This window comes from Pundamilia nyererei, unplaced genomic scaffold (genome assembly GCF_000239375.1).
Source record: "Pundamilia nyererei isolate P.nyererei 1_Seehausen unplaced genomic scaffold, PunNye1.0 scaffold00025, whole genome shotgun sequence".
NCBI lineage: Eukaryota > Metazoa > Chordata > Actinopteri > Cichliformes > Cichlidae > Pundamilia > Pundamilia nyererei.
In genome coordinates, this window is record NW_005187426.1 from 89,728 (window position 1) to 106,193 (window position 16,466).

A 16,466-nucleotide genomic window follows, 5' to 3' on the forward strand; every position below is an offset into this window, starting at 1 on the left:
ACACACACACACACACACACACACACACACACACACACACACTTGGTTCCACTCTGTGTAATGAGCTTTTATAGCTTGTTGCACATACTCACAGACAGATACACATTTAGCATAAAAAATGTTGTGAACAAAATAGGATTGAAAGTCTGTGTGTGTGATAGGGTTTGGCCATAATCTTCCCCATAGCTACGGCACCTACGTTGTTCCCTGTAATGGTTTTAGGAGATTATTTTTTCTGGGAATAGCGTGGCTCCATTCTGCGTTTGTGTGTTTTGCCATGTTTGTGAATGAGGCATTTTGATGGATCGGGGTCAAAGTCACACAGTGTGGAGTAGGCCTACATATTGGCTTAGAGACGGATTTATTCAGCAGAGCTTTATACTTTGTTCCTGGCCCGGATTTTGCATTTTATCTGGGCGTGTGTGGGGTAGTTTTGAAAGGGAAGGTTGTTGATGTATACTGTGAATATCAGAACTAGCATCATGATGTTGAGACAGTTTATTGATGGTCCTGTATGTGTGAGAGTTGGTGCATGTACTTGCGTAGGAGCTGAGAATCGTGTGTAAGTAACAGTGTACATTTGTATGGATGCTTGTAGTGTGTGTACTTGTGTAAAACCTGTGCAGCTGCTTTGACGTTGATTGACGGCATTCATTCTTTATTAAAAGTGTTTTGACTAATTTACCAAGTCAGCCATGTTGCAGCCTCTGGGGAAAAACACTGATAGAGAAGAGCATCTTTGAAGCAGCTCTTTCAACCCTCTTGGTCTGTTTCAGACATTTTAATAGAGAGGAAAAAGTTACTGTCATTTTTCACTGCATTAACAAGTGAAGTGTAGGTGATATAGTAGCAGTGCAAATGTTTTTTTTTTAAAGGTTTGCATCTGCTCTATCTTTCAACGCTATAGTAAATCGTCTTTGTGGGCTTTGGGCAAGTTTGGAAAAGCTCGTTTCACAGTCCACTGGTTTCTTGCTAGCAGAGAGACAGGGCCACATATCAGTAAAGGTGGCCAGAGAATATTTGCCACCAAACTTGCACACTACCCACTGCCCTGCACCTCTTAAAGGGACACTCTGACATTGCAAGATTGTAAAGTTTTTCCAATGTGAAGGGACATTACATTCACCATCACACTGGATTCAAACTGTTTGGTTCTTTTAATTTCAGAATCATCTTAAATATTTTAGGATTATTTTTAGTTTACTGTGATTGGTGCCCTGTAAGTTGTTTTTTTTTTGTGTGTGAATTCCTTGATATGATATTCTTTAGAGCCAGAATTCTTGAGCAGACACCTCAGTGTGCTATAACTGTGAAGGGCTAAAGGTGAGCAAGTGTCAGGCATCCGTTTCCTTAGGATGACCTTTTTGATCTCACATAATCAAATAGATGGCAGATGTCTGCAACTATGTTTGTTTTTCATAAGCATACATACTGTGCATAAAATACAGACCATTATTCTGTAATGCACAATCACAGACATAACATCCTGTCTATTTGCAGCCACTCACTATATGCACTCATTCATATTCTGTGCATCTGTTGTTTGTCAGGTATGTTTACACTGGGAACATTTTTACATTTTCTCCTTGTTTTTTTACTACTTTTTTTTAAATTAAATTGAAAGCTCTTCACTACAAATATAAAACTTAGCTCGAAGAGTAAAGAAATTTGTGTCTGGTCGATTATTTCTTTGTTGTAAAAGTGCTTCTTGCCATTAAATCTTATATCATTGGAAAGTTTGTTTATTTTTCCTTAAATGTTTCCACAGCATAGTTGAGTATGTGGGTTGTGCCCATGAAAAACTTGTCAAATCGTCTATGCCAATGCTAAATAGCCTATTCTGCTAAAGGCTCTTGTTTTTAGTTTGTGGTACCCCGTGTGTTGACAAGCAGGTGCCTGATTGGCAGCTGATTAGCATTATTCAGCGAGGAGTCCAGATTTGGCCTATGGCAGTTAGATCGCACTGATACAGTAATAGCTTTTGGTGGAGGCAGTGTGATGGTGAGGGGCGGCTTCTCCCTCCATCATAAAACAAGGCTTATCATCATTGGAGGCAATCTCAACGCCGAGTGCTATCAAGATGAGATTCTGCAACCAGTGGCAATCCTATATCTCCACAGTCTGGTACTGAATGCTGTCCTCCAAGAATATAACACTTGCCCCCTCATTATCAGAGACTACCTCCAGAGTTTGGGAGTGGAGAGGATGGAATTGCCTACTTGCAATTCTGATCTCAACCTCACTGAAACTGGTAGCATCAGCTGGGGGGTGCTGTTTGTGTCAGAGTGACCAACACAGCCGCACTGGCTGTGCAAGGGGGGTGCCAGGGTATTAAGACCCCTGTTTATTAATGAATACATTCTTAAATTGCCGATATTGCAAAAATTGTTTCTTCAGACTTCAATCATCCAATCCAATAAACGACACCAAACAATACGTTTATATTCACAAGTAAAAATATTTAAAGGCTGCTGAAGTATTACAGATGAGAAATTACCAAATGATTACAAGTGGTGGACAAACAATTTTATAAAGAAAAAAAGGAAAAACAAAAAGAGGAAAAAAAATCCTCATTGACAAGAACTGTGGATATCAGAGTTGGTGCCAAGATGCAAATCGTTCACAGGGCTGGTCAGGAAAAGTATAAAAGGTTTGGGGGAACAGAAGATTATCAGTGTGGTGCCAGTTAGTGCGTTAGTTAGTACAATTTTCTTCTTCCAGCATTGAAACAGCCACCAGTTATTAGCCTTTTGGGCTCAAATGTCAACATATTTTCAGACCAACCTTGTCTCCTTGCGTCTGCTCCCTCCTCGCTGTAAGTGAGTGAGGTAAAGTATCTGTTTCACTGGTGACAGCTGTGACATTTCCTTCAGAATGCCAAAAGCTCTCTCTCTGTCCAGCTGAGCTGTGGATCAGTCCGAGGGTTAAAGACAGAAGGAACAGATCGATGCAAACAAACACAGAGGGCCTGACTGATAGGCTGCAGAATGGCTTATAGCAGGCCTGTAGACAAATATATCCGAAATACACAAAAACAAGAAAGTGCACATATGTACACTCTGCATTTATCCTCCGTTTTATCCTCATTTTACTTCATTACTGTCAATATAATCCAAACTCTGTCATGCACACACATGGACCCACACACTATAGTTAAAGACCCATGAAGTGGACATTTGTCCTCTAGCCTCCATAAATAAAACAATGTGATCAGTTGGAAATAATAGCCTTCCTTGAGCCTATCTTCATGGCAACCCTGATAGGATAAACCCTTATACACAGCTGTGCATCTTCACATGTGTGTCTGTGCTCCTGCGTTCATATTTGACAGCCAATGGGGGGATGAGAGTCACAGCTTGTTTGCTGAGTAACTGGCTAACAAATAACCTGCTTAGGGGCAGCAGGACAAGAAGGAAACAGAGGACTGGCACTTTCTCTCTCTCACTATTACTTTCAAACTGTGTCTCTGTTTCTCTTTTGCTGCCATTCTCAAGGTTTTACTGACCCTTTATCCTATTTTGACTGCACTGCCTTTTTACTTTAGTCATATATAATTGTAGCACTAAAAACATTTATATAACCCAAATGGCTTGAAGTGTTGTGGTGGTGAGTGATGTGACAGCACACGTGCAGAAAAACACTCAGCACATCAGACACTAATGCAGCATTCGTGTTGCTGGCTGTCAGATCCACTCTGCACTGCAGCCTGGATAAACCGCAGCTACTGCTGCTGCAAGCCTTTTACAGGTATAAGCAGGGGGCTGTTATTTTGCTGTTGTTGGCCTCAAATTACCCTTGAAGACTAAAGAAAGCTTACACAGAACCTATATATTGAAGTGTGAAAGGTGTTTGTTTATATGTATTAATTTATTTCTTATATTGTAATTAGTCTCCATCATTTTTATTTATTTATTTATTGATGTACGTATTTATTTAAATCCTAAGTTTAAGTAATAAATGTCATTGACTTGCTCTAATTGAATGGACAGTAAAATAATTACTGTGTTAGTTTGTAGCTCCTCAAAATTGATTTTTACAACACAGGCAGCGTGGTGGCTTAGTGGTTAGTATTGATGCCTCACAGGCAGAGAGACTTGGTTTAAAGTCTCCTCTGTGGAGATTCTCCCTGTGACCACTCAGGTTTTCTCCAGGCATCCCTGCCATTGAAAAATAAGCCAGGTAATACAGCAACCTTGAGCATTTTTAAAATAGATTTTCTTATTCTTAAGAGTCATACTTCTTTGTTAAATAAAGCTCAAACAAATTAAGTGAATTTTTTGCTGCCTTTAATATTTTAGGCTATTATGTCAGTTGTTGAAGTTGGACCTACTTAAAAAAAGAACAGTATTGTTTCTGACTTTACCTATTACAGTATCAGTTGCTGAAAACATTCGATGGCTGTCATGAAAAAGAAGTCAGAGCATACAGCCTTAGAAATCAGTCCACAGGAAGTGTCCAATTTAACCACTTTCCACTGCCGATAGCAGCTGCAATGGTCTCTAAAATTGAGAATTGGACTTGGAAATGTCTGCTGGTAGTGTATATATGTGTATGTATGGATGGATGGACGGATGGATGGAAAAAGACAAAGTATATACGAATCAAGAAGTCTGGGTTCTAAAACCTTTGAGTATATCAAGAGTGGACGGAGTGACTGTATTATGTTATCTTATACTATGTACAAAAGTTGATTCTGTTCATCTGGACGTAGCGTTTTCAAAAACTCTATGTACAAGGCATACTATGTAAATCTTGTACACAGTGACCCAACTTTACTTGTCAATCAGTGCACGCACAAAAACCCACCCATAAAAGTGCACTAGCCTTTTAACAAGCTGCTAATTGTGAACTTGCAAGCACAAAGAGTCACAAGTAAATGAATGCGTTTTTTTTGTTTTTCTTTTTCTTTTTTTTAAGTATGTGGTTTCCACGGTGCTGAAAGACAAAGAGACCTGCAGATGTGTTCAGCGTATTCCAGTGTAGTGTGTGTGTGTATTTGTATGTTAATGCTGTGGCAGACACGAAAGTAATACAACTGGTGTTAACAGGGCAATTAGCTTCAGCTCTATATATAGACTTCGCTTTTGCACCATTAAATGGAAGTTTACTGGTGCTTGTATTGCACTTTTCTAGTCTTACTAACCACTCAAAGCTAAATTCACACTACACTTTATTCACTTCACATTAAACACTTGCATATAACATCCACTCCTATGGCCACTTTAATTTCACAAATTTTCCTAGCATGCATGTCTTTGAATTTAATTTTCTTCATGAAATGTGGGATGAAACAAGAGGCTCTTTCCACTATATTTTGATAGTGCTGCACTACTGGACCATCCAAGGTCCTTTTTATAATTGTGTCTGGATATTTTTAGAGGCCAGGTTAATGCCTACAGATCGTTTTTTTTATTGCATGGAAAAGCAACTGTTATTTCAGTAAAAGCATAGCACAGAAGATTTTTATTTATTTATTTTTTTACTGATTCAGTTCCATAAGATATCACACTAAGCCATAATAGCTAGACAGCATCCAGTACCAGGGCCTTTTAATTAGTTTAAGCTCTCCCTCCCCCCAAAAAAAGCGGGGTTGGCAATACGGGGTTGGGGGGGGGGGGCTGTTTGGTCCTCAAGACAGTAGAATGGGCGCTAAGTGATGGTCTGCCGACAGGTTCCACTCTTGCCCTTTAAATGCAGGTGGTGTTTGTGTTTGTCGTTCACTTTTGGGGCAGGAGAATTTTTTCTTTTTGCCATTTTTTGCTTCACTCTGGAACATGAATTATTAGGAGAATGCAGGAATGGCAGTACAGGACTAGCTGTATAGAGAGAGTGTTGAGAGACTGCTGTGATAAGGCATTTTAGCCCTTAAGTTTGCTTAATCATTTACAACTGGGTTTCCCCTTTGGCCAGAAATTTTGCCTTTTAATGTGCTCATTCATTTATACAAACCAGTTTATGTTTCAGCTTACTGTTCTTGGGAGTCATAACACCTTTTGATCCGCGGCAATGATGCTACCCTGTAGTAGCGCAGATAAAAGACTTTGTGTGTGCAGAGAGAAAAAGATAGAGCGAAGGTGATAGTGAGACAAAGCAATAGATGGTATAGGCCCCTGCCTGTAGCTGTCTATTCTCCTCAATGTCAGAGTTCTCCTTCTCTGCGAGAGGCTTAGCACCCACCTAGCATCACCCTATCTGTTTATACAGAGGCTAATAGGAAGCCTGGTCTTTATCCCCACACTGCAGCTCAACATAATGGAATAGAAAGACATAATGCTGCTCGAGTCAAACAGTCAGTAGAGGCCTTTAAATTGCTTCCAATCCCCTTAACAAATCTGATGGAGAGGCTATGAATAACTCAAGGGCTTCTCTCCTCTTCTCTTCTCTTCTCTTCTCTTCTCTTCTCTTCTCTTCTCTTCTCTTCTCTTCTCTTATTAGCCGTACTTAACCAGCAACGGAACTTACTTTTACTCTTACTTTTATTAATTAGGATATGTCTTCTTGTGCTTACCTTCCAGTTTGGAGATCTTAATTTAAATCACACTTGCTGCAAACAGTTTCTTCAGAAATGTACATTTTCTCTATGAATGAATACAGACCAGATAGAATATAGTCCAGTCTCCAGATGACTTGTTCAAGCGACATCAGTTTGATAGAGACCACCCTTGGAGTTTCTTCTTTTATGCTCTCTTTCTCCTGCGTCATGTAAATCGACTGAAACAATCCAATGAAATGTGGTTACAAGAATGTCTAAAATATTCAGCTCTGATGTTTTCATCTTCATTGTCAGGGTTTATTAAGCAAGAAGCACTCAGTACTAACAAGGGGAAAAGGTTTATATGATATTGAAGTTTAAAAAAGTAAAGTAATATTACAATATATTTGAACTTTTTCTACATGTAAGATGCAGCCTAGTTTGAATTTAGAGCAGGAGGTGTGCTATAAATTAGTAAAAGCAGGTTACAGTGGTGAGTCAAATCAGAGCTTGAGATGTACGACTTGTCTAAGCCAGAGAATCATTATCTCTACTGTTGTCATGAAAAAGCGGTGAAACAAATGGTCCGGACTGGACTGGAATAAATCCCTGCTTTGAGAGGAAATTTTGAGGAAGAGAATATATTTATAAAAGAAATTCCACTAATATGCATCCCCACCATTTTGCTAAGTATAGTTTGCAACCCAACTCACTTTTGGTGAAAATATATTAATGATGTGGCAAAAAATCACATCATAGAAGGTAAAAATTCATCAGCTGGTAGGTTGGGGTTTTGATGTTTTAGGTGAAAAACTATATATGTTCTGTTTTTTCCTTCTTCTCTTTAAATGGAACCAAAACATAACAGCCACTGTTTTTTGGTTATTTACTTTCCATTACTTCTCTAGAACCTCTTGGTAAATGGATTGACTGGCACTTATAAAGTGCTTTTCTGCTCTTACTGAATACTGAAAGTGCTTTTTACTACAAAGTCACTTTCAACCATTTGAACACACTTGTGCAGCAATTTATTGTATGCCTATAAGCTATCACATTCATATGCCAATAGATACATCAGAGGAGTCCACAATCTTGCGTGAGAAACTGGGGCAGCCTGGGATGAGCTACAGCAACAGCCACTTGAACTAGTCATGTGGTAATACATAAAATTAGGATCAAAATTGTACGTCAAGCTTCAGATCCTAAATGCAGAAAAGAATAACTTCCAGAGAGGAAGAGTAAAAATCTTTTTCTCCAAGTACCCTAAACAAAAAAAAGACAGTTACTAACTCTTATGTGATTGAGGATATTGTAAATCCACATGAGGCACATTGCATGTTTTGTTGCCAGCATGTGTTAAACAGCAAACACCTGTCCTAAGCAGTTCAAATCATCTATGTAGTAATAGGAACTGCATCAGCCATCCAGCCTTTGTGCTACATGCTGTTATTTGTCCCAAAAATAACAGCTCAAAGACGTACAATACCCACACAGCCTCAGCATTGTGCAACATGGTGTTGTGTGCCACAGTTTACCATGCTGGTTGTTCTGTGGTACTTGAGCTGTTTTGCTTGTTGTTTTAAAAACCATGTTATTAGCAAGAGACACTTGCAATTATTCTGTTAGTGTGAAAGGCCCAGCTGATTGTAGATGATTGGCTGGATCACAAACTGATGACAAAGAAATTCACAGATGCACGCTCAGATATTTAAATAATGTGCTGAAATCAGCCATGCGGTGTGGGGGTGGGTGTGCATGTGCATGTGTTTATGCAGGCTGCTCATCATGTACCCACTCATATGGGTATGACGTGCATGCCTTTTGCAGTGCCATTTCTAGGGAAGGAACAATTTAACAACACTGAAAAGCCTGAAAGAGAAAGCAGAGTAACATGGAAGAAATGGTGAAGTTACTGTAGATGGAAAGCATCTTTTGCAAATTAAAGGACTAACTTGCTTTTGCTCTGAACTAATTAATTAAGTAAACATCTTTTTCAGATGCATCTCAAGCACAGGATGGCCTTACCATTTGGTATCAGTTTCTTTCTGTTTTGCTTTGTCTCCCTCTGCCCAGTGTTTTTGATGCCTTGTATATCCATCGCGTCAGCTATCACAGTTAGCATGTCTTTAATTATCCGACAACATGACATACCAGTTAGAGCTCTGAATCCCTATTGTTGTTACGCAATCCCACCCTCCTACACACAAACACATTTATATACCTCAATTATGCATCTTTCCCAAGTGGTGGAGGATGACAGCTCCATTAGCCTATGCTTTAATTGAGTGTATGTGCTCATACTGCAAGGAGCTAGATAATGTTGTTGAAGTTGGATTTGGTGCCTCTAGTTTGTTAAATGTGACTCAGCAAATAAAATGAGCTAAAGGACGCATGATTAGTTTCTTTTGTATTTGTTTGTTTTTGTCTATAGTTGTATGGGATGAAAAGAATAGAGCATTATGCACAATAAAGTCCTAAAAAACAGTTACCCTCAGTATAGAAAACATAGCAAAACATAAGAGAAGACAAATCAACTGTAATTGAGAGAAGAAGGAAAAAACAGGGAGAATACTTTTGTACAGAACGTGGTAAATTGTACTGGGTATTTGAGAACAAAGAAAACTGAGTAAGATTACGTCTTCTAACATCTATCTGATGAAGAAGATTGTGTTTACAGATTATATGGTTAGTTTATGCACTGATCAAAAGAGGTTCTGCCTGGGGATTCAGCGATATAATAGTGCGGGTCACACCGACATACACCTCACTACAATTTAAACTCAACATGCAGAAACATTTGCTAATCACTTTGTTTGTATAGTCCTAATATTAAGCAGAAGGCTACACATTCCTTATAGCTGAGGCATTACTGATGGCTTACAACTACACAGCAGCTGTCCTGATTTTCTTTTTCTACTGGGCCGTGGATTGATGGGATTCTCTGGCTTTGATGGATGTACTGGTCACCACCAAATGCACAGGACTGACAGGATTACTGGTGGCTTGTCGTGATACTGGGACAACCACAGTGCCCGTGAACTCCCAGTCAATGTTTCAATGTTTTGTGTCATCTTCATTGAGAACATCTGCCTGTCATAGCATTGCTAGACGTTGAAAAAATTTGAAAATGTAAAAAATTTCATCCAGCTGTTTAATCTCTACTTCAAACATGGGTGGCTTGAATTTGGTGCTGAGCAGGAGCCCACCCCCCAACAAGAGATTGGTGATCAGATAACTAATGCTTATTCCTAAAAGACTATCAAACAGTCCATAAAGCCGGCTGCTTCAGTGATTTCTTTGTATCATTAAACTGGTGTCACGCTGATTTACCATTGCTATCATACAACACTGTCAAATTCACAGTGGGCATTTTCTAAAATTAAAAAGATTAAATTAAAGCAGCAGAACCAACGACATCCTTATTTGATCCATACTTTTTTTGTCATTTTTGGTCCTTACACTAGTATTACATTTAAACTGCCTTGCTTCTTTTCTTTCGTTTCTTTTTCCTTCACACGTTCTAGCCCTACTAACGTTGCTAAAATGAAGCTAAAAAGATTTTCGGCAAGTCTTTCTCATATTGAATATAGGAAGGAAAACAGATTTTTGTGTTAAAACAATGGAGTAGACTTGACCTATTGAGTCATACCCCTTTTGATCCCTGCTGTCTGTCCAAAGATTCTGCATTTTGGAAAACTGACAAGACTTTCCTCAGTTTTTAATAATTTAACTGTTTATATTCTAGCAAAAAATGACTGGGTTCATTCAATGGGATGGTGTTTTGGTTTAAAATTTATGAACCTTTTTAAACTGATATATAAATTCTTACTAAAGTAGTTTGGACTCATGGTCATCATTAAGGTATCAGAGGTATCAAAGGAAATGATAAATGATCAAGGGCAGTAAATACATACTTCTTGTTTAACTTAAATTATCAAAAGGAATGCTTTTATAGGCAGTGGTTTAAATTTTCAATATGACTGAAAAAGTATCCAGTGAACTAGAAAAGAATGATAAAGATATGCTTTGAAAAAACATTATTTCAGAACAAAATTAAATTGTGATAAGTGGTCAAAACATGAAATACCATACCTGGAGGAATTTCCCATAGGATCCACTCTTCTGTTCTGTTCTGTTTTTTGTCTATGTTCCTCTTTTTTCTTGGAGTCCTCTTTATATCTTTATATTAAAGACCCTTAGAAGCCCAGTTATAAGTCCCTGTAACAGCAAAACTATGTTAAAGTGAGTGATGGTGGCAGCACTTATGTTTCTATTGCTATTTGGAGCTCTTCTCTCTGGAGAATTTGTGGAATAGTTTATTGCAAAGAAAGTGAGTTAGAGAAGGGAGAACAGAGAAGTACAATACTTTTAAAAAGATCATTTTAAAGGAATCACATTGCGATTACAATATTGCATAGTTTACAAACCAGAACTTTGTTTTCAGTCTGTCTGTATTCCCCTTGACAGACTGTGAAACTGCTTTCCTTCTTAGGACAGATCTGAGAACAGAGCCACCTGTAGTGTAGTGTCCAGGGAGGAAACCGAGTGAAGTTTCAAGAGTGCTCAAGTGGTCTTTCCACGTTTAAATTGTCAGTTTACACCCTCAAGATGCTGCATGAAAGTGGTGAAGACCAGACTAACCAAAAGAAGTGCAGTGACCTTCTAAGTTGGGCTGAATTTAGTAAAAGTCTAAAGCAAGAGAAAATAATGGAGATGAGTCTGTTAGTGGTGAACATGGGTGAAAAAAAAGAAAAGCAATAAGATGAGCAAAAAGAGGAAGAACCCCCACAGCGAGAATGTTAAGTGTTTACAAGATGAACATCTCTCTGCTGCTCTATTCCTCTCTCACTGACACAACGCCATCGCATCTAATCAGCCAATCACGGCTGGGTTCTGTTTAAGAGGCCTGATTGGCTGATTAACCAAGCTCATCAACACACCACCCGGTGTGGCTCCAAACACACATAGTAACACGAAAACCTGCATAAACACGCTCTGCAAAGTGCTGTGTGTTTGTTTGTGCGTCTGCACATATGCATAATCTATGCATACATTTGTTATGTACTTTGCATTTGTTAAAAAGTTTGGAGTCCGCGTGGGCAGCATTTCTGCAAGTCCACAAGGATTAAAAGTTGTAGTTGAACTGTTTTACCAGCTTGAGCACCTTAAATGTGGCATTACTTTGCAACAGCTGTAGCTGGTTTTAGATAAATAACCACCATCTGTGGCCCACCATCCCTGTGATTAAACACAAAGGCACCAGAGCCTCAGATACATTTTTGGATATGTAATGTTATATGACTATAATTTGTAGTACACCGTAGGTTCTATTAAAACCATGAATCCATGTGTGTTTAGCACAGATGGCGTAGTATATTCTCTATATGTTAATAGTTGGTAACTTGATAGTTAATAGTTGGTATCTCTCTGACATAAGAAGCTGATGAATTATTTTGAAGGAGGGCCAGGAAATTCAAATCCACCAAATTAGGAGCACCTGCCACAGTGGGAAGCATGTGTAAAGCACAAAACATACATATATGCACTAAAACCTAGATTTTAAGAATGCTAGCCAACTAAATCCTTTCTCACATGAGTTCCTAGAATGTATTTGGGAAGTTGAGCTCATCCAGAGAAAGTTACTTGTCACTTGTGAAATGACTACAGATGAAATCTAGGACTACATTTCCATGTGTATTTGTTACAAGACTTTTTTAATCGGTATGGTATCAGAGGATCACTTTTCAGTCAAAAAGCTTTGACTGAAAATCTCTTTCAAAACAGTATTTTTTTATGTCATGTATAGTCATGCATATTGAGTGACATTGTAGCATCTTGAACTTGTTGGCTTTGATGACCATGACATTACTAGATAATTCTTCTGTGTATGGATATAGGATTTCTATAGTGCTTTCTATCATTACACACACAACCTCCGTTTGTCCTGTTGTTCCAGTTTTTCCTATATTAATTTTCCCCTTATTTCAGTACCATTTGTATATGCCCATGCAGGGCACAGCAACACATAGCAGGGCCCAAAGCAGATCAATGGCAATATTTATTTCATGTCCAATTATTGGGGCAGAGCCAGAGCACACAGGAATGAAAGTAAACGTCCTCTCAAAGAGAAGCACGCAGAAACTGCATTATAAGTGCAGCCTGCAGCCTGAGCTTCAAGAGCAAGTAATATGAGTACAAGTGCAGGTTATAGGATTCCAATAGAGCGAGCTACAGGCATTACCAGGGGTGAAGACTCCAGAAAGCTGAGCAAAATCCATCTGCTTTGAGCAGGAGATTCCACCACTATCCCTTTTCCTTCTCCTTACTTGTTTTTACTTATACTGTTTTAAGAAGCCAATTTATCTTTGTTGCTTTAGGAAACCTACTTAAACTGCATATTGAACAAGTTGTGCCTCTCTATATCAGAGTTGGAGGAAGAAATGTCAAAAATATACAAAAATGAATAAAGATATGAATCATTCCTCTGTGTCAACTGTTGAATGTTAAAATATTTAGACTTTTCTTCTTCTGTATATTTTGGTTTAATTAATTAAGTTGAGCATAAACATGTATTGAGTCCTGTGCGTCATATATTGTGTTGAAGAGTAGATTTAATTTCATGTTTTCAATTTCAGCTGCTGAGAGACAAAATGAAAAAGAGAACTTTTTTTTGGCTACAATAGAGGTCTTCTCAACTTTTTCAGGATTTGTTAACATTGTCCATATCTGTTAAAAGCCTTATTGCAAGAGTATAGTGTACATTTCCAGTTATGTGATTCTCTGTGTTGTAGATCAGCACATTTGATCAGCGCGTCTGCTCCATACTTGATTATAATTGCCAAACAAATTAATGTATCACTTAATGACTTGCACCCTCCCTTCTTCTGTCTTTTTCTTCCTCTCAGATTTATTCCTGACAATGAAAAACGACCGAATGTTTGAGACCTGGATCAACAAGGTAATAAGCTTTTTGGACTTATTTGAGTGTCTTTGAGTCTCTTGCCTATCATTAGTGACTTTTTACAACTCAGACTCTTCTATAATGATCAAAATTGACATTAGTGAAGCATTACAGTCCTCCAGAGTAAAGTAGAGCCCAGCTTGTATTGCATGCATGGTGCTGCTAATAGCCTAAAACCATATTGGCATTTATATAATGTCTGTCTTATGTGGTTAGCCATTTGTAATGTAACAAGTAGGATAAGCACAGTGACCTGAAATGTTGCCTCAAGTCGGCAATCAGCTGATTCCATCCACCTTAACCACTACAGTTACAGCAGGCAATGATGCAATTGTAATGAATTTATTTGACAAATTACAACTGGCTGGCTATACATATCACATCTTATCATCTTTTTGTTTTTTTTTGGCGGGGGGGGGGTTCAGTTATGCTGGAAAAGGAAAACAATGGTAGAATTGTTTAAGCTTCTGGCAGTGTAAACTAGTTGGCAACTTACCGTGAAGACACTGCTTGAGTATACAAAACCATCTGCTCAGCTATGATTCAGCTATATGTATTACAAACACTGCAGAGTATTACAAACAAGAAAGCCAGGATTGCTCTCCAGAGCAAACTGAGATGACCCCATATCTAAATTACCCCAAACATTCTTTTCTATATTATATTCTGTTAAAAAAAAAATTAAAAATCTAATGTCCGACAGCTTATACACTGACATTGATGATGCCACAGACGTTTACCCAATCTCAGTAAAGCAGTTAATATTTTAGCACTTTATTTTCCAGAAGCTTAATAACTTTGTTCGTTTTCATTACAGTGCACTAGAGTAAAATATTCATATTGTGTTCATCTATGTTTGGAGCTTTAAACGAGTTAAACTCAATAACCCTTAAAAATCAGTCATATGGTAAACTGTCAGCGGTCTGGTTCAGTGGGTCTTGACTGATAGGTTGAGTTCCGAAAGAGGGCAGCAGGTCTCTTCCGAGTAGAACTTAAATGTATAGTTTGAGTTTTTATGAAGAACTGCATAGCTAACTGTGACAATCAAATTAGAACAGAGGTTTTGCTATAGTCTGTCCTACTTCTTGAAAAGAATAAAGAGATTGGTGATCACTATACAACAGCTATTTAATTTATTGTTACACAACATTTATTCATTTATTTATTGCTAAGATTTGTGTTCAGTCTCAAAGGCATTCAGTTATAAACTAAGAATGTGCAGTATGGCCTCAGTTGCAGTCTCACGTCCTGAAGTATAACTACAGGTATTGACAGAGTGATGATCCCCTCCTCTGCTTCAGTGTTCATTTCCTTAATGCAACAAATGGATCTGTAGTGCTTTGGTGGGCTTAGGAGTCTAGGATTGTTGGCACTGCTGCAGAACTAGTTAATATTCTGGGAGAGCAAGGAGGGGAGACCATGGCTCTGGGTTTTTGTCAAAGGGGCCTATTTGAAATTCAGCAGGTCGAGGCACAAGCCGAACAGTAGTCTATCTTATCACAGAGAAGGGGAATAGGAGAAAGGACGGGGAGGAGGTAAGGAAGAAGAGGGGAAACGGAGAGAGATTGAAGGATGTGGAAGAGACAGAATGTGTCTGAGGGGAGAGAGACCAAGCAGGAGCAAAACTGTGCAAATAAACTGCCATGCCCAAATACCAGTTGGATGTGTGATGGGTGGCAAGAATGCTAATCGGAGAGGATGAAGCAAATGAATTTCAGAGAAAGATCTGAGTGCATTGACCTCAACTATTTTATCCTTCTACAAAAGAACTTCCATAATATCACTAAACACAGTAATTTGCAAAGTAGAATTTCCTTTAAGACAAAAGTGCTAACAGGCACAATGCAATCATTTTTCAAGAAAATCCAGTATATCACATCACATCTGTTTTTAACCCTGATCAATAACTGGAATTTACAATGACCAAAGATCAGCTACCACATTTTAAAGATACTGTTTTCAGCTAAGTTTTGCATGTGGAATAGTTTCATTGAAGCACTTTTTAATATACGTTTATCCTTTTTCTGTTCGGTGTATACATGGATACATACGTAGACTATAAACCATAAAACAGATGAATCTATGACTTACACTTTTCAAGGATTAATTTTTAGCCATGAAGAAATAAAAAAAAAAAAAAAGAAGTACATAGTATTATCAATGTTAAGAACTGAAGAATTTTTAGTGAATCAATAAGTAATTGACACTCACACCAAAACAGTTTTAGTATTTTATAATTCTATTTAATGTTGATCTTGGCATTTATTTTGTAATTTTGCATACTTTGCCTCCTGCCAATCAAGTCATAAGTAGTTCTGCAAAAAGCATGTCTTACAAGCATCTCTAGGTATAGTGGAAAGGATTTGGGAGCAAGACAAAGTGAACCTTGTCAGTGTCTCTGCAGTCTCAGATTATGGATCTCTTGATCTACTTCTTAGCTACTCTATGAAGAAGTTAAATCCTTTTCTTTGTCTTTTTTTCTTCTTTCTCATTTATTAGCAATGCTTTTTCAATTTTTCTTTTTCTATTTATGAATTTTATTTTGCATCCACTGGCTGCAGCTTTTCAGCCACACTATGATGGAATTTCTTCACATTTTGGTTGAGTTTATTCACTTGAACTGAGCTGAACTGAGCAGTATTTAGTGGTCAAAGGTGAAGTTCAGCTGTGAACTCAAATAATATGTTTTTAGCCATACCTTATCATTTATTATAATTTATTTGCTAATTATGATTGTATACAATTAATGGCAAAGTGACATTTTATATGCAAAAGATCAACTTCTCTGTGACTCCAGTTATTTAAAACAACCAGTGTATATGTCCTGCCTCTTTCTTATGTTTTTATGTACGTGCCAAGACACATGAATTTCCAGTGAAAGGGTGTACTCACACTTCCATGTCAGAGCACTCTTGACCCCCAAGTGTCCACTTTGTTTGGCTAAGTGTGATCACTACTAAGTGTTGTGCTCTGGGCTCCTGCAAGAAGCAGGCCCAGGCACAGTTGAGTTGGATGTGGGCACAGTATAAATAT

General features: G+C 38.1%; 1 protein-coding gene across 1 annotated transcript in view; it reads left to right on the forward strand.

Annotated features, from left to right (window-relative positions):
* Positions 1-16,466, forward strand: part of itfg1 (integrin alpha FG-GAP repeat containing 1) — a 149,941-nt gene that overhangs the window by 10,496 nt on the left and 122,979 nt on the right. Inside the window, exon 7 of the mRNA XM_005727521.1 lies at positions 13,378-13,430. Within this exon, the coding sequence (XP_005727578.1) occupies positions 13,378-13,430 (53 nt within the window). The remainder of the gene's footprint in view (positions 1-13,377; positions 13,431-16,466) is intronic.